The sequence below is a fragment of the Crocodylus siamensis genome, chromosome 6 (genome assembly GCF_052110815.1).
Source record: "Crocodylus siamensis isolate JL-2025a chromosome 6, ASM5211081v1, whole genome shotgun sequence".
Lineage (NCBI taxonomy): Eukaryota > Metazoa > Chordata > Crocodylia > Crocodylidae > Crocodylus > Crocodylus siamensis.
The window spans coordinates 12,031,259-12,048,359 of record NC_143400.1 but is presented as its reverse complement, the minus strand read 5'-3'; the positions used below and the strand labels follow the sequence as shown (position 1 = coordinate 12,048,359).

The following is a 17,101-nucleotide window of genomic DNA, read 5'->3' as shown; positions in this document are numbered from 1 at the left end:
TACAGCAGGAATAGGGACCCTAACTCTTCCTTCCTGAGAGATTTGACAGCAAGTTCGTTCTTACCCGCACAAACTGGAGCTTGATACAGCAAGGATTTATAGGGGCAATGAACTTTCATGAGATGACTTACCTCATGTAACCCCAATGTGCAAAACACGTGCTTAAAATGAAGGGACGCAAGTCTTTGGAGGAAGAAAAACGTAGCGTTCTTTTTAAGGGGGCTAATATTAGTTTCCCTGTTAAATCTGCTTTTAAAAGAACTAAACAAGAATTCAACTCTTTGCTACAGTAATACTGATGAAGGCAGAGGAACGATACAGGGGGTGACTTTGGCCAGAACAGGTTTCGGTTGAAAGACTCCTACAGTCTTTGTCATATCCATGCCACATCCCTTGTGTCTGCATATTACTCAATAATCAAAACATCATGCAAATCATGCCCCAGCTCGGGGAGAGACACATGTATGATATTATTCTCATGTGATGAAAGTCCCCACACACAAAGGATGTCTCAGTGGCTCCAGGCAGTTCAAGGAAACATATAAAAGCACTTGCAGCTCAGAGCTCATCTAATCACTCTCCTGCATTTCTCTTCCTGGGTGAACCAAGTAAGTCTGTTTTCAATCTCTATTTTTCAACCTTGTAAAAAGTTGCTGTAGAAGCTTCAAAACTGAGCCTTGCATTGATACTTAGGGACTTGCTCTGTTGTTGAACAGAGGCTGTTTTCATAGGAGATAATTTTAACCATTTTGACCCCCAGGCATTGATGGGAGCCGGTTTTAGACATTAAAGGTTGGATTTGAAGATCTACCTAAGGGTTTGGGATTGCTAATTCCTATTAAAGTGAACTGGACATAGATAATGCAAAATATGGACAGCTTCCAAATATGTACCAAAAAAACACCCAGCGTCATCTCAAATATAATTGGATATCATAAAGGAAAGCTGTAGTTTTATAGGGATCATATCTGCACTGAGTTGAGGAGAGCATCTTCATCTCCACCGGATAGCGAGGGCTTGAATTATTTCACACGTACAGATCATCTGCCCCAAACTGATTTTTGCTTTACGCTTATTAAAAGTGAGATCACGGGGTGCCCATTCTCACCACTGCTGGCCAGCAACACTGAAAGTCATGGGACTGTCTCACTTCTGGCTCTGGCTCTTTCTCAAAGTCTCCAAGTGACCCCGAACCAGTCGCTGCCTGTCTATGTCTTAGCATGTGCACTCAATGGCAGCACAAGGACTGGCGTTTGCTCTCAGGAGAAGGGCAGGAGAGTGGGAAGCAGGTTCATCAGTATTAGGTGGCCTTGGTACCCTTTTTTTAAGTGATCAAAGACAGAGTGAGGTGAGGGTCAAAAGAAATGCCTGCAATGCCAAACTCTCTCTCTTCCTGTCCACCTAGACTTCCCTGCAGGACCCTTGGAGGCTCTTACTGCACTCTCTCTTGAGCATTACACTTACCCTGTCTGTTCCAGGCGCAGCTCCACTGCAGAAAGATGTCCTTCAACCGCCAGCTGCTCAGCTCCCGCTGCTTCAACCCCTGTGAGGTGACCTGCCCCCAGCCGTACGCCAATGCCTGGAACGAGCCCTGCGTCACGTCCTGCGGCGACTCCAGAGCCGTGGTCTACCCACCCCCAGTCGTCGTCACCTTCCCAGGACCCATCCTCGCCTCCTGCCCCCAGGAGAGCTACGTGGGCACCTCCGAGCCGCTCCAGATCGGCGGCTCCTTTCTCTCCGGGGGCTCTGCTGGGTCCGGGAGCTCCTTAGGATGCCTGTCCCCTTACTATTCCCAGCGCTACAATAAGTACCGCTATGGCAACTGCGGCTCCTGTTAAACCCCGCAGGAAAACCCACGGCACAGAGAACACCCCAGGAGTGGAAATCAAGAGCACCATGAATGCATCGAGGGGCACGGCTTTCGGAAGAGCTCGGCACCAATGGTCCAGCTGAAATCAGAGAGCTCTCTGCATCTTGGAGAGTTTTGGGGCGGTTGCTGGCTAAAGCCTTTGCCAAATCATGATGCCTTTCCCATGCATGATTGTGGTCTGTAAATGCCACTACTTCTTCCCAATAAAGGCTGTGCTGCATGGCATTCTCAGTGCCCTGGCCTTCTCTTCCCTTTGGTGCTTGAAATAAAAATGACTGGGGAAATGATTGCCTTGGGAAAGGCTGGGTACAGGTTTTGTGAACCACACAAGGATTTGCAGTCAGAGCGGGCTCTGAGCTCTTACGTGTTCAGTTTCAGCCTGAAGCCCTGGCAAAACACTGCCTTTCACTTACATGACCCATACTGCAGTGCTGATACTCTTGTGTGGGAAGGTACAGCATTCATTAGGGCACATGTGGCAGGTAGATACCCTGGGATTCACTGTCACGACATTGTGCTACAATGTCCAGCCACTTTCATCCACCCTACACCCTAACACGCAGGCGGTGACTGGGCAGGTATTCCCCTAATGCCTCTGCCGGGCTCCCGCTCGGCCGAAGAAGAGCTGTGAGCAGAGGCTGGCGCTCTGCAGCGGGCTGGGCTTCTGCCTGCGCTCCACACCAGGCTCCAGGCATTGGGAACAACTTGCTCCCGGGTCAGCCCTGCCATGGCCCTCCCCAGTCCCGCTGCTCTGCCCCAGGCCTTTACCTCTCAGCCCAGGGGATGGTGGTGGGACCTGGGGGGCTGGGTGTGCCCCCCCAAAGCCAGCTCTGCCATGCTCCGGAGCACGACTGCACTTGTGGTGCTAGAGCCAAGCGATGCAGCACTAAAGTCATCTTGGCAGTAGCACATGAGCACAAACCCTTGCCCCGGCCCTTTTCCCCCACAAGCCCTAAGCAGGCTCCCACGACTGGACGGCTCCTGGGACCTCGCTGGAGCCCACAGCGGGGTGGGTGGGCTGGGGGAGGGTTGCCAGGGTAGGCGTGAGGATCTGGTGCGGGGGCAGTCAGGTGGGGGCGGGCAGAATAGGGGCCTGTTTCCTTACAGACCTTTCATCCCCAGCTCGCTAGTGCAATGTCAGCCGGCAGAGGTGACAGCGACCATGAGGCTGTTGTTACCTGTCAGCTCTGTGTTTGGGAAACCCAGGCACCGTGCCCAGCCTGTCTGTCTCACGAAGGGCCCGCCCCCCAGCTCAACCAGGACTGATCAGAAGAAGGACTTCCAGAAGGCGAGGAAGATGCAGTGAGAGACGCTCCTAACCCCCTCCGGATAAGGGTGACAGGATTAAGACAGCTCCCCTAATCCCATCTGCATCAGAGATGGGAAAGGGGGCACCTGCATTAGCACCGAGGATGGAGAACAGAGATTCCCAGGCAAGGACCGCACCGAACTCGGGGACCGGAGAAGCAGGGGAGCACTGCATGATGGGGAATCCCTGCTCCAAATGCTAATCAATACCCATCTCCACACGCCCAGCTCAGCATTGACCCGACCAATTCTATTAATGACTCCTCTATTGGTACCAAAAGACACTGAATCTGCCTGTTTGCATTGTGAGCTCCCTCAGAGTAATGCCACCCGGAGCCAGGAGTGATCAGTTCCTCTTATCCAGCAGACGAGCCACTGCTTACCCATAAACTAACCTAGTGCTCTCCCTTGAGCCATTGGTAGTTCCCTACAAAAACCTCGAGCCAAGCTCAAGTTTCTGTCCTGGTGCTTGGACCAGACACTGCACCACTTCCACTTCCCTGCCCGCACTGGCTTCACCCAGCGTGCTGAGCGCTCGGCCTGTCTGCCAGCTCCACCAGGCACCTGGCAACCTCGCCGGTCCAAGCTTCGCAGAGTGGTGGGACCCCTACTCCCTCTTTCTTTCTCTGTCTTTCTTTAAGCCCACTTTCCAAACCTCAGCGCTGCTTTAATCCCTCTCTCTCTTTCTCTCTTACTCCAGGCACAGCTTTCTCAGCCTGCCTTTTGCTGATCAGACTTGAGCAAGCCCATTTCCGAAACGTTGGACTTGGTTTAATCCCTCTCTCTCTCCCTCTGTGTCTTACTCCACGCACAGCTTTCTAACCCTGACTTTTGCTGAACAACCGTGGGCTAGACATCCCCAAATACTCAACTGAAACTGTGTGATATTGGAACTGCTTTGTGAGTTTCTCTCTCCTTGTATGGCTGTTACTACCAGCATCATTATGAATTTCATATACCTGGCAATAAAATAACTTTGATGGACAAGCTAGTTGCTATAATCTGATTGCAACTCATTTCCTTTTCCTTTTCTGAGCCTTGCCTTATGAGGGTGTCAGCCTGTCAATGCTGATTGACCCAGCCTGGCTCAGACGTACTCTATTCCTGTGCTGAGTTCGGGACATATGAAGGTGACAGCTGGAAGTGCTCAGTAACCTGGCCTGACTCAGATGTGCTCTGTTCACCTGTTTGTGTATGTATGTGTTCGATGGATTTGGTGGCTGGAGGAACCCAGTCCCGTTGCCGCTAAGCCCTGCAAGGTCGCTCCATCGGGGGTGAGGACTTGGGAGAGAGAAGTCCGTATAGAAACACGAGAGACACAAGCAGCTTGTTGATAGAGTTACAGAGGCCCCAGAAACCTAACTCTAATAAATGAGTGCACCCCAGAGGGACGGACAAATCTGGTAACACTGTACATCGCCGTGCAAGAAACCAGTCCCAAAGAGGGAGACACACTTGAAAATCACTGCTGTAGTGGGGAACCTGCAGGCTGCTATGGGCAAATAAGGGGTGAGATTCGTGTTCATAACAGGCCTCAGTAGGGCTTTAATTGCACATCCTTCTGGTCCCTCTCTCAAGTGGATAATTTAATTTGGAGTGATTTTGAATATGGAAGTGGAGGAGAAAGTGAAACCAGAAGTCTGGATTAGGATTCAGCTAGATTTTTATTGGGAACAAGAAACGGAGCTGCGAGCACATAATCCTACAGAAAATAAAAACTTGGGTTCCAAAGTTTGGAGAAGGGGCAAACTCATTTCCCATCCCCAAATGGCCAAGTTTCCCCACGGGGTTTTCTTCTTAGTTGCTGCTGCAGACATTGATGAGCAAGTCCTGTATTGAGGGATTCACAACATGCTTTCAGCTTCTTCCAGACGCTATAGAGTTGGAGGGAGAACCGTCTACGGAGGGGGCCAGAGCAACACTCCCGATACATTTCTGGTGTGGTTGTTTTCAATAACCAGAAATCAACAGCAGTTGTCTCTGGAAAGGCTGCACCTAGGGCAGGATGAATGGATATTGTCCTAAATCTAATGGAGAAATGGAAACAATTCTGGGCCTGTTTGTTCAGAGATGCTGAGCACATCCATGTCGCCCAGGTTTCTGTAGGACAGGGGGTACTCGGCATTCCTGAAAACCATGCCCTGTATTTATGACTACATTGCTTTCCACTCCTGGGGTGTTCCCTGTGCCGTGGGTTTTCCTGCCGGGTTTAACAGGAGCCGCAGTTGCCATAGCGGTACTTATTGTAGCGCTGGGAATAGTAAGGGGACAGGCATCCTAAGGAGCTCCCGGACCCAGCAGAGCCCCCGGAGAGAAAGGAGCCGCCGATCTGGAGCGGCTCGGAGGTGCCCACGTAGCTCTCCTGGGGGCAGGAGGCGAGGATGGGTCCTGGGAAGGTGACGACGACTGGGGGTGGGTAGACCACGGCTCTGGAGTCGCCGCAGGACGTGACGCAGGGCTCGTTCCAGGCATTGGCGTATGGCTGGGGGCAGGTCACCTCACAGGGGTTGAAGCAGCGGGAGCTGAGCAGCTGGCGGTTGAAGGACATCTTTCTGCAGTGGAGCTGTGCCTGAAACACCGAAAGTCAAGTGGCATTAATATAAGGATCAAAGAAACAGCAGAAGAGTTGACGTGAAGCACATCTGCAAGAGGAAGTGCCAACTTCCCAGAAATACAGGGGGAAATAAACTACACTGGGCATGAGATCTCTTCCCAACTTGGGACCGTGCACATGTGTATGTACAACCACACAGTGAAGCACATCACATATCAAACTGGCATCCTGGTACTTCAAACAGTCCAGGCCAGATTTCCAACTGGTGTAAATTCCTGCAGCTCCCTGGAAGCAAGCTGAGGATCTGGCATGACATTTGTCTTCATAAGTATCCTAAAATTCAGTCCCCAGCACCAAAGTTATTTAAGGGCAACCTCTGCATCCCCAAGCTAATATAATCAATGAATCATCAGGCTGGAAGGGACTTTATTAGAGACATCCCCTAAGCCAACCCCTGCACAAATGTAGGATTTGCTCAACCCAACCCAACCCAAACAGGTAGGTGATCAGCCTCTATTTGTAACCCTGGTGTGAAAGAGAAAGCACAGCTTCCCTGGGATTACTGCTGTGACAGATTTTGTTCTGAGCTTTGTGCTAAACCTATTTTGTTGCTGTTCAAACATTATTGTATGCCCAGGCTCAATATGACAAGGGGAAACAATATTTCCCCATTGGCTTTACAGTGGCCTGTCAAATATTTTGGCACCATTCTCCAACCTCTATCTCATCCCCAATGACACAAAGATCAGAAGTAACGAACACATATGAAAGACTTGACTATTTCTGTGAATCCCAGACTGAGCTTCTCAAGCAGGGATTCCCAGATACTGGGGCATCCTGGAGAAGTGAGAGATCCTTTCATGTGAGGAGATCAAACAAGTGCAAGAAGAGAAGCAGGTAAATGTAAGCTTAGACTTCTCTCTGTCTGGCCCCTCTGCAAGGAGGGAAGCTCTGTAATAAGTTAGTTTTTTTAATGGGTTGCTGTTCGATTCACACACAAATCATAGAGGGGTTGCTTACAGGCTAATGAGGGATGCCTGGAGTCTAACGAGGGGTGTCTCAAGTCAGCAAGGGGAGCCTGTGTCTAAAAAGGTCGAGATCCACTCTTCTAAAGCCTGTCTTCACCAATGCTCACAACCAAACCCTGGCTTCCTGGCAACAGTACAAAGACTCATAAAGTATTTGTGAGTTTTAGCTCCATGGGGGAGAAAGAGATTTTAGCAGATAGGAAAAGTAATAGAGAGAAGTGAGACTTACTCAGTTCAGCGAGGAGGAGAAGTCCAGAGAAGTGCATGGAGCAGTGCTGGCAGTCAGGACTTTTATACGGTTTGTTAGCCTGCCTGGAGCACCCAAGACACCCACAGCACACGTGGCCATGCTTGATTGCAAAATAACATTTCCTGGCCGTGTCATACATCACCAGATATTTTGCATACTGGTTCAAATGATCAGGCAATTTCTCAGCTCTAAATGGCATGACACACTGGTAGCAGCTGGCACGTGTCCTTCCAGTCTGTGGGTTTGGACCCCAAATTCATCCCTGGTATCATTTCTCTGACTTCTTTGGAGTTGAAAGGGAAATATATATTTAAAAATTTAAATGTAAAGATGTGTGCATGTGTGTGTGTGTGTGTATTGAAAAGGACCCCAAAAAGAAGGCGTGGATTTCCATTTTGACACAGGAGGGCATGTCCGAGATAGTTCACCTACACCTACTAGTCAGGCTGATACTTGAACACCATTATCCTACAGCTGATGGATGGGTACATACACTCGTTCCTCTATGTTTGATCAGGGCAGTTCTGAGATCAAGGCGCTGAGCTCTGGACAGCTATTGGAGACAACGGCTGGTCGGGTGGTCAAAGCACGGGACTGGACACAGGAAGCTCCTCCTCAGTTCCTGCCCCTGCCTCACATAATGCTGGGTAATGGCATGGGGGCAGTTTATTAGGACAGCTCAATTCTGAATGGATCCTAGTTCATTGATGGCTTTTTAAGGCCCCTGCATCAGCCTCTCATGAGTACAACATGGAAGATAATCCTTCCTCCTGCTGATGGATACACCTGCATATTTAGAGGTCAAGTTGGTCCCATAGGGTAGGCTTAATTTATTGTTCTGCATCTCCACAGTGCCTACAGCATGGGACACAGATCGAAGTCACATTGTCAAGGTTATTATCATTTAAGTCACATCATAAATAACACCACCAACAAAAAGTAACAGTGCTCAGGTTCCTCACGCAATTCTTGCTCTGGAAATGCCTCAGCCCAGGTCTCAATGATCTTTTCCAAAAGTTAGAAATAATGACTACCTAGAATGATTACCTAGCTCACATGCGTTTCATAAAAAGTAATGGCAATACAAAGGGGAAGTGCTATTTCCCTGTTAGAGGGAGAAGACATAATTTGTACTGGACTATGCAACTCAGTAGCAAGACCCACAGTCCTGAATGAGCTGCCAAGCACTGGCTTGTAGAAGTGCTGAGTGCTCCCAAGTGGGGCTGTAGTCACTGGGAGTGTATTTGGCAAACAAGAGAGCGTGGCCCTATAGGTCGTCCCCATGTTTTGCTTCACTTCACGCTGTGGATTCTGATTTCTGAAGGTTTCACAGCCCTGGGCGCATGAGTCTGTCAGACGATGCTGGGTTGGAACAGGAGCTGAATCACTGGCACCAGGGAGGCACCAAACTGGACCGGCAGCTCTGGCACCAGCAAAGCCGGAGCGAATTCCCCAGGAATCCCTGACAGCACATCACAGCAGCCTCAGAAATGCAAATGTTCTGCCTGAGCGAATTTTGCTGGGCCGATCCAGAGGGGCCAAAGGCAAACAACCAACTGCACGAATACAGCAGTAACACTTGTCCATGCTGTCATCTTGGGATGTTTCATTCTCCCAGGAAACACTTAGAATTTGTCCCTTTGCAGAAATATTTCATCTATGTGGTCTTTACTAGCCCAGCCTCTCATACTTGACAGCAGCTCAGCCTGTTTCACTGGCAAGACAGAGCTGTAGAGACCAGGGCTGCTTGAATACCCTTCAGCCTTGCTCCATCTTCAGTTAGCTCCAACTTCACCCCACACAGCCCAGCCCTGTTTGCAAGTACACTGCTAGTAATCCCCGGAGCAACAGTTCAGAGTGAGGGACAAGGTGGGTGCACGACACCCTGTCAGTGCCAAGAGAGATTTGGTGTAGGGGTCCAGAGGGATTGGGAAAGGACTGCTAAGATACAATGAAGTGCACGCATAGATTTTTACTTCTGGATATCTTCATGGGCATATCTGCCTCTGGAGAAGACTGTGAGGGCACGGCTCCACCCCGTGCAAGTCCTTCGCACCTTGCCGTGTGAACCGGAGATGCGCTGTGGACACACAGCTCCCTATAGACATGGCCTACTGCCATCTACCCAGCGTCACCGTTCAGGCTGGGAGGCAGTGGCATACAGGAGATCCTACTTCCAATCCCCAGAGACAGATTTACCCCTTCTGACAGGTACTAAGGGAAACCCTCCATGTCACACACGGCAGATACCTGAGATACAGATGTGAGTCCCACCCAATCTATAATTCACACAATAAATTAAGCAAAGGATCACACTTCAGTTTCTGTTCAGGAAAACATAATAAAACTCCCCTAGTGACACTTTGAAGGTGGGAGCTTTTCTCAAACTGCAAACTCTTATGTCCTTTGGGAACATGCAGCAAGGGGGAAAAGGGGACATGTTCGAAAGAACCACAGGAAGCATTGAGGGGCTCAGAAATGAATGCTTAGCAGCCGTCACACTTGGGAAAGCCATACAGCAGGAATAAGGACCCTAACTCTTCCTTCCTGAGAGATTTGGCAGCAAGTTTGTTCTTACCTGCACAAACCTGCAGTTTCATATAGCAGGGATTTATAGTGGCATTGAGTTTAAGTGAAGCGAGGAACATCATGTAGCCCCAGTGTGCAATACACCTGCGAAAACGACGGGACGCAAGTCTTTGGAGGATGAGAGGCCTAGACTTCTTTTTAATGATGCAGCTATTCTGTGTTGAACCAGTTTTTAAAAGAACTAACCAAGAATTCGATTCTTTGCTACTGTAGCACTGATAAAGGCGGGGGAATGATACCGGGGGTGACTTGGGCCAGAACAGGTTTCGGTTGAAAGACTCCTACAGTCTTTGTCACATTCATGTCATGTCTTTTGCATCTGTATATTGCCAAATAATCAAAAGTGCATGCAAATCTTGCGCCAGCTTGGGGAGTGACACATGCAGGAGATTTTTCTTGCGTGACGAAAGTCCCACACACACAAAGGATGTCTCAGTGGCTCCAGGCAGTCCAATGAAACATATAAAAGCACTTGCAGCTCAGAGCTCTTCTAATCACTCTCCTGCATTTCTCCTCCTGGGTGAACCAAGTAAGTCTGTTTTCAATCTCTATTTTTCAAGCTTGTAAAATGTTACTGTAGGAGCTTCAAAACTGAGCCTTGCATTGACTCTCTGGGAGCTTTTCTGTTCTTTTCACACAAGATCATATTAGCCACTTTCACCGCCAGGCATTGATGGGTGCAGGTCTTAAAATGAGCTGGATATAGATAATGCAGAATATGGACAGCTTCCAAATATGTACCAATCACTTCTGAAAATCCCAGTGTCAGCTCAAATACAATTGGATATCATAAAGGGAAGCTATAGTTTTATAGGGATCATTTCTACACTGACTTGAGGAGAGCATCTTCATCTCCACCAGATGGGGAGGCCTTCAATTGTTTCACTGGCAGAAGTCAGTTGCACCAAACTGAGTATTGCTTTAGGCTTATTAAAGACAAGCCCATGGGCTGCCCATTCTCCACACTGCTGGCCAGCAACACTTGAAACTTCTGGTCCTGGCTCTTTCTTGTAGTCCCCAAGTGACTCTGAACCAGTCGCTGCCTGTCTGTGTCTTAGCATGTGCACTCAATGGCAGCACAAGGACTGGCGTTTGCTCTCAGGAGAGGGGCAGGAGAGTGGGAAGCAGGTTCATCAGTATTAGGTGGCCTTGGTACCCTTTTTTTAAGTGATCAAAGACAGAGTGAGGTGAGGGTCAAAAGAAATGCCTGCAATGCCAAACTCTCTCTCTTCCTGTCCACCTAGACTTCCCTGCAGGACCCTTGGAGGCTCTTACTGCACTCTCTCTTGAGCATTACACTTACCCTGTCTGTTCCAGGCGCAGCTCCACTGCAGAAAGATGTCCTTCAACCGCCAGCTGCTCAGCTCCCGCTGCTTCAACCCCTGTGAGGTGACCTGCCCCCAGCCGTACGCCAATGCCTGGAACGAGCCCTGCGTCACGTCCTGCGGCGACTCCAGAGCCGTGGTCTACCCACCCCCAGTCGTCGTCACCTTCCCAGGACCCATCCTCGCCTCCTGCCCCCAGGAGAGCTACGTGGGCACCTCCGAGCCGCTCCAGATCGGCGGCTCCTTTCTCTCCGGGGGCTCTGCTGGGTCCGGGAGCTCCTTAGGATGCCTGTCCCCTTACTATTCCCAGCGCTACAATAAGTACCGCTATGGCAACTGCGGCTCCTGTTAAACCCCGCAGGAAAACCCACGGCACAGAGAACACCCCAGGAGTGGAAATCAAGAGCACCATGAATGCATCGAGGGGCACGGCTTTCGGAAGAGCTCGGCACCAATGGTCCAGCTGAAATCAGAGAGCTCTCTGCATCTTGGAGAGTTTTGGGGCGGTTGCTGGCTAAAGCCTTTGCCAAATCATGATGCCTTTCCCATGCATGATTGTGGTCTGTAAATGCCACTACTTCTTCCCAATAAAGGCTGTGCTGCATGGCATTCTCAGTGCCCTGGCCTTCTCTTCCCTTTGGTGCTTGAAATAAAAATGACTGGGGAAATGATTGCCTTGGGAAAGGCTGGGTACAGGTTTTGTGAACCACACAAGGATTTGCAGTCAGAGCGGGCTCTGAGCTCTTACGTGTTCAGTTTCAGCCTGAAGCCCTGGCAAAACACTGCCTTTCACTTACATGACCCATACTGCAGTGCTGATACTCTTGTGTGGGAAGGTACAGCATTCATTAGGGCACATGTGGCAGGTAGATACCCTGGGATTCACTGTCACGACATTGTGCTACAATGTCCAGCCACTTTCATCCACCCTACACCCTAACACGCAGGCGGTGACTGGGCAGGTATTCCCCTAATGCCTCTGCCGGGCTCCCGCTCGGCCGAAGAAGAGCTGTGAGCAGAGGCTGGCGCTCTGCAGCGGGCTGGGCTTCTGCCTGCGCTCCACACCAGGCTCCAGGCATTGGGAACAACTTGCTCCCGGGTCAGCCCTGCCATGGCCCTCCCCAGTCCCGCTGCTCTGCCCCAGGCCTTTACCTCTCAGCCCAGGGGATGGTGGTGGGACCTGGGGGGCTGGGTGTGCCCCCCCAAAGCCAGCTCTGCCATGCTCCGGAGCACGACTGCACTTGTGGTGCTAGAGCCAAGCGATGCAGCACTAAAGTCATCTTGGCAGTAGCACATGAGCACAAACCCTTGCCCCGGCCCTTTTCCCCCACAAGCCCTAAGCAGGCTCCCACGACTGGACGGCTCCTGGGACCTCGCTGGAGCCCACAGCGGGGTGGGTGGGCTGGGGGAGGGTTGCCAGGGTAGGCGTGAGGATCTGGTGCGGGGGCAGTCAGGTGGGGGCGGGCAGAATAGGGGCCTGTTTCCTTACAGACCTTTCATCCCCAGCTCGCTAGTGCAATGTCAGCCGGCAGAGGTGACAGCGACCATGAGGCTGTTGTTACCTGTCAGCTCTGTGTTTGGGAAACCCAGGCACCGTGCCCAGCCTGTCTGTCTCACGAAGGGCCCGCCCCCCAGCTCAACCAGGACTGATCAGAAGAAGGACTTCCAGAAGGCGAGGAAGATGCAGTGAGAGACGCTCCTAACCCCCTCCGGATAAGGGTGACAGGATTAAGACAGCTCCCCTAATCCCATCTGCATCAGAGATGGGAAAGGGGGCACCTGCATTAGCACCGAGGATGGAGAACAGAGATTCCCAGGCAAGGACCGCACCGAACTCGGGGACCGGAGAAGCAGGGGAGCACTGCATGATGGGGAATCCCTGCTCCAAATGCTAATCAATACCCATCTCCACACGCCCAGCTCAGCATTGACCCGACCAATTCTATTAATGACTCCTCTATTGGTACCAAAAGACACTGAATCTGCCTGTTTGCATTGTGAGCTCCCTCAGAGTAATGCCACCCGGAGCCAGGAGTGATCAGTTCCTCTTATCCAGCAGACGAGCCACTGCTTACCCATAAACTAACCTAGTGCTCTCCCTTGAGCCATTGGTAGTTCCCTACAAAAACCTCGAGCCAAGCTCAAGTTTCTGTCCTGGTGCTTGGACCAGACACTGCACCACTTCCACTTCCCTGCCCGCACTGGCTTCACCCAGCGTGCTGAGCGCTCGGCCTGTCTGCCAGCTCCACCAGGCACCTGGCAACCTCGCCGGTCCAAGCTTCGCAGAGTGGTGGGACCCCTACTCCCTCTTTCTTTCTCTGTCTTTCTTTAAGCCCACTTTCCAAACCTCAGCGCTGCTTTAATCCCTCTCTCTCTCTCTCTCTTACTCCAGGCACAGCTTTCTCAGCCTGCCTTTTGCTGATCAGACTTGAGCAAGCCCATTTCCTAAACGTTGGACTTGGTTTAATCCCTCTCTCTCTCCCTCTGTGTCTTACTCCACGCACAGCTTTCTAACCCTGACTTTTGCTGAACAACCGTGGGCTAGACATCCCCAAATACTCAACTGAAACTGTGTGATATTGGAACTGCTTTGTGAGTTTCTCTCTCCTTGTATGGCTGTTACTACCAGCATCATTATGAATTTCATATACCTGGCAATAAAATAACTTTGATGGACAAGCTAGTTGCTATAATCTGATTGCAACTCATTTCCTTTTCCTTTTCTGAGCCTTGCCTTATGAGGGTGTCAGCCTGTCAATGCTGATTGACCCAGCCTGGCTCAGACGTACTCTATTCCTGTGCTGAGTTCGGGACATATGAAGGTGACAGCTGGAAGTGCTCAGTAACCTGGCCTGACTCAGATGTGCTCTGTTCACCTGTTTGTGTATGTATGTGTTCGATGGATTTGGTGGCTGGAGGAACCCAGTCCCGTTGCCGCTAAGCCCTGCAAGGTCGCTCCATCGGGGGTGAGGACTTGGGAGAGAGAAGTCCGTATAGAAACACGAGAGACACAAGCAGCTTGTTGATAGAGTTACAGAGGCCCCAGAAACCTAACTCTAATAAATGAGTGCACCCCAGAGGGACGGACAAATCTGGTAACACTGTACATCGCCGTGCAAGAAACCAGTCCCAAAGAGGGAGACACACTTGAAAATCACTGCTGTAGTGGGGAACCTGCAGGCTGCTATGGGCAAATAAGGGGTGAGATTCGTGTTCATAACAGGCCTCAGTAGGGCTTTAATTGCACATCCTTCTGGTCCCTCTCTCAAGTGGATAATTTAATTTGGAGTGATTTTGAATATGGAAGTGGAGGAGAAAGTGAAACCAGAAGTCTGGATTAGGATTCAGCTAGATTTTTATTGGGAACAAGAAACGGAGCTGCGAGCACATAATCCTACAGAAAATAAAAACTTGGGTTCCAAAGTTTGGAGAAGGGGCAAACTCATTTCCCATCCCCAAATGGCCAAGTTTCCCCACGGGGTTTTCTTCTTAGTTGCTGCTGCAGACATTGATGAGCAAGTCCTGTATTGAGGGATTCACAACATGCTTTCAGCTTCTTCCAGACGCTATAGAGTTGGAGGGAGAACCGTCTACGGAGGGGGCCAGAGCAACACTCCCGATACATTTCTGGTGTGGTTGTTTTCAATAACCAGAAATCAACAGCAGTTGTCTCTGGAAAGGCTGCACCTAGGGCAGGATGAATGGATATTGTCCTAAATCTAATGGAGAAATGGAAACAATTCTGGGCCTGTTTGTTCAGAGATGCTGAGCACATCCATGTCGCCCAGGTTTCTGTAGGACAGGGGGTACTCGGCATTCCTGAAAACCATGCCCTGTATTTATGACTACATTGCTTTCCACTCCTGGGGTGTTCCCTGTGCCGTGGGTTTTCCTGCGGGGTTTAACAGGAGCCGCAGTTGCCATAGCGGTACTTATTGTAGCGCTGGGAATAGTAAGGGGACAGGCATCCTAAGGAGCTCCCGGACCCAGCAGAGCCCCCGGAGAGAAAGGAGCCGCCGATCTGGAGCGGCTCGGAGGTGCCCACGTAGCTCTCCTGGGGGCAGGAGGCGAGGATGGGTCCTGGGAAGGTGACGACGACTGGGGGTGGGTAGACCACGGCTCTGGAGTCGCCGCAGGACGTGACGCAGGGCTCGTTCCAGGCATTGGCGTACGGCTGGGGGCAGGTCACCTCACAGGGGTTGAAGCAGCGGGAGCTGAGCAGCTGGCGGTTGAAGGACATCTTTCTGCAGTGGAGCTGTGCCTGAAACACCGAAAGTCAAGTGGCATTAATATAAGGATCAAAGAAACAGCAGAAGAGTTGACGTGAAGCACATCTGCAAGAGGAAGTGCCAACTTCCCAGAAATACAGGGGGAAATAAACTACACTGGGCATGAGATCTCTTCCCAACTTGGGACCGTGCACATGTGTATGTACAACCACACAGTGAAGCACATCACATATCAAACTGGCATCCTGGTACTTCAAACAGTCCAGGCCAGATTTCCAACTGGTGTAAATTCCTGCAGCTCCCTGGAAGCAAGCTGAGGATCTGGCATGACATTTGTCTTCATAAGTATCCTAAAATTCAGTCCCCAGCACCAAAGTTATTTAAGGGCAACCTCTGCATCCCCAAGCTAATATAATCAATGAATCATCAGGCTGGAAGGGACTTTATTAGAGACATCCCCTAAGCCAACCCCTGCACAAATGTAGGATTTGCTCAACCCAACCCAACCCAAACAGGTAGGTGATCAGCCTCTATTTGTAACCCTGGTGTGAAAGAGAAAGCACAGCTTCCCTGGGATTACTGCTGTGACAGATTTTGTTCTGAGCTTTGTGCTAAACCTATTTTGTTGCTGTTCAAACATTATTGTATGCCCAGGCTCAATATGACAAGGGGAAACAATATTTCCCCATTGGCTTTACAGTGGCCTGTCAAATATTTTGGCACCATTCTCCAACCTCTATCTCATCCCCAATGACACAAAGATCAGAAGTAACGAACACATATGAAAGACTTGACTATTTCTGTGAATCCCAGACTGAGCTTCTCAAGCAGGGATTCCCAGATACTGGGGCATCCTGGAGAAGTGAGAGATCCTTTCATGTGAGGAGATCAAACAAGTGCAAGAAGAGAAGCAGGTAAATGTAAGCTTAGACTTCTCTCTGTCTGGCCCCTCTGCAAGGAGGGAAGCTCTGTAATAAGTTAGTTTTTTTAATGGGTTGCTGTTCGATTCACACACAAATCATAGAGGGGTTGCTTACAGTCTAATGAGGGATGCCTGGAGTCTAACGAGGGGTGTCTCAAGTCAGCAAGGGGAGCCTGTGTCTAAAAAGGTCGAGATCCACTCTTCTAAAGCCTGTCTTCACCAATGCTCACAACCAAACCCTGGCTTCCTGGCAACAGTACAAAGACTCATAAAGTATTTGTGAGTTTTAGCTCCATGGGGGAGAAAGAGATTTTAGCAGATAGGAAAAGTAATAGAGAGAAGTGAGACTTACTCAGTTCAGCGAGGAGGAGAAGTCCAGAGAAGTGCATGGAGCAGTGCTGGCAGTCAGGACTTTTATACGGTTTGTTAGCCTGCCTGGAGCACCCAAGACACCCACAGCACACGTGGCCATGCTTGATTGCAAAATAACATTTCCTGGCCGTGTCATACATCACCAGATATTTTGCATACTGGTTCAAATGATCAGGCAATTTCTCAGCTCTAAATGGCATGACACACTGGTAGCAGCTGGCATGTGTCCTTCCAGTCTGTGGGTTTGGACCCCAAATTCATCCCTGGTATCATTTCTCTGACTTCTTTGGAGTTGAAAGGGAAATATATATTTAAAAATTTAAATGTAAAGGTGTGTGCATGTGTGTGTGTGTGTGTATTGAAAAGGACCCCAAAAAGAAGGCGTGGATTTCCATTTTGACACAGGAGGGCATGTCCGAGATAGTTCACCTACACCTACTAGTCAGGCTGATACTTGAACACCATTATCCTACAGCTGATGGATGGGTACATACACTCGTTCCTCTATGTTTGATCAGGGCAGTTCTGAGATCAAGGCGCTGAGCTCTGGACAGCTATTGGAGACAACGGCTGGTCGGGTGGTCAAAGCACGGGACTGGACACAGGAAGCTCCTCCTCAGTTCCTGCCCCTGCCTCACATAATGCTGGGTAATG

General features: G+C 50.2%; 4 protein-coding genes across 5 annotated transcripts; 2 read left to right on the top strand and 2 right to left on the bottom strand.

The window, feature by feature from the left end:
* The first annotated feature begins 559 nt into the window (after nt 1-559).
* On the top strand, nt 560-1,959 carry LOC149861078 (feather keratin B-4-like). Its single transcript, XM_090052756.1, has 2 exons — nt 560-608; nt 1,479-1,959. The coding sequence occupies exon 2, from the start codon at nt 1,500-1,502 to the stop codon at nt 1,836-1,838; it is 339 nt and encodes a 112-aa protein (XP_089908882.1). The 5' UTR covers nt 560-608; nt 1,479-1,499; the 3' UTR covers nt 1,839-1,959.
* A 2,871-nt stretch (nt 1,960-4,830) lies between these two features.
* On the bottom strand, nt 4,831-7,086 carry LOC149861077 (feather keratin B-4-like). Its single transcript, XM_090052229.1, has 2 exons — nt 6,990-7,086; nt 4,831-5,747 (listed from the first exon to the last, which is right to left on the bottom strand). The coding sequence occupies exon 2, from the start codon at nt 5,724-5,726 to the stop codon at nt 5,388-5,390; it is 339 nt and encodes a 112-aa protein (XP_089908355.1). The 5' UTR covers nt 5,727-5,747; nt 6,990-7,086; the 3' UTR covers nt 4,831-5,387.
* A 2,990-nt stretch (nt 7,087-10,076) lies between these two features.
* Nucleotides 10,077-11,397, top strand: LOC149861076 (feather keratin B-4-like). 2 transcript variants are annotated; one of them, XM_090052659.1, is made up of 2 exons: nt 10,077-10,128; nt 10,844-11,397. In XM_090052659.1, exon 2 carries the CDS (start codon nt 10,938-10,940, stop codon nt 11,274-11,276), a length of 339 nt encoding a protein of 112 aa, XP_089908785.1. In that variant the 5' UTR covers nt 10,077-10,128; nt 10,844-10,937; the 3' UTR covers nt 11,277-11,397. The 2 variants fall into 2 exon arrangements, with proteins under 2 accessions (XP_089908785.1, XP_089908786.1); XM_090052660.1 differs by having other exon boundaries at nt 10,080-10,128; nt 10,917-11,397.
* A 2,871-nt stretch (nt 11,398-14,268) lies between these two features.
* LOC149861075 (feather keratin B-4-like) lies at nt 14,269-16,542 on the bottom strand. The gene is made up of 2 exons (XM_090052133.1): nt 16,428-16,542; nt 14,269-15,185 (listed from the first exon to the last, which is right to left on the bottom strand). The coding sequence occupies exon 2, from the start codon at nt 15,162-15,164 to the stop codon at nt 14,826-14,828; it is 339 nt and encodes a 112-aa protein (XP_089908259.1). The 5' UTR covers nt 15,165-15,185; nt 16,428-16,542; the 3' UTR covers nt 14,269-14,825.
* Between the last annotated feature and the right edge of the window lie 559 nt (nt 16,543-17,101).

Bases quoted from the DNA above. Each gene is read 5' to 3' on its own strand.
- LOC149861078 (XM_090052756.1), top strand. From the start codon at position 1,500: ATGTCCTTCAACCGCCAGCTGCTCAGCTCCCGCTGCTTCAACCCCTGT.
- LOC149861077 (XM_090052229.1), bottom strand. From the start codon at position 5,726: ATGTCCTTCAACCGCCAGCTGCTCAGCTCCCGCTGCTTCAACCCCTGT.
- LOC149861076 (XM_090052659.1), top strand. From the start codon at position 10,938: ATGTCCTTCAACCGCCAGCTGCTCAGCTCCCGCTGCTTCAACCCCTGT.
- LOC149861075 (XM_090052133.1), bottom strand. From the start codon at position 15,164: ATGTCCTTCAACCGCCAGCTGCTCAGCTCCCGCTGCTTCAACCCCTGT.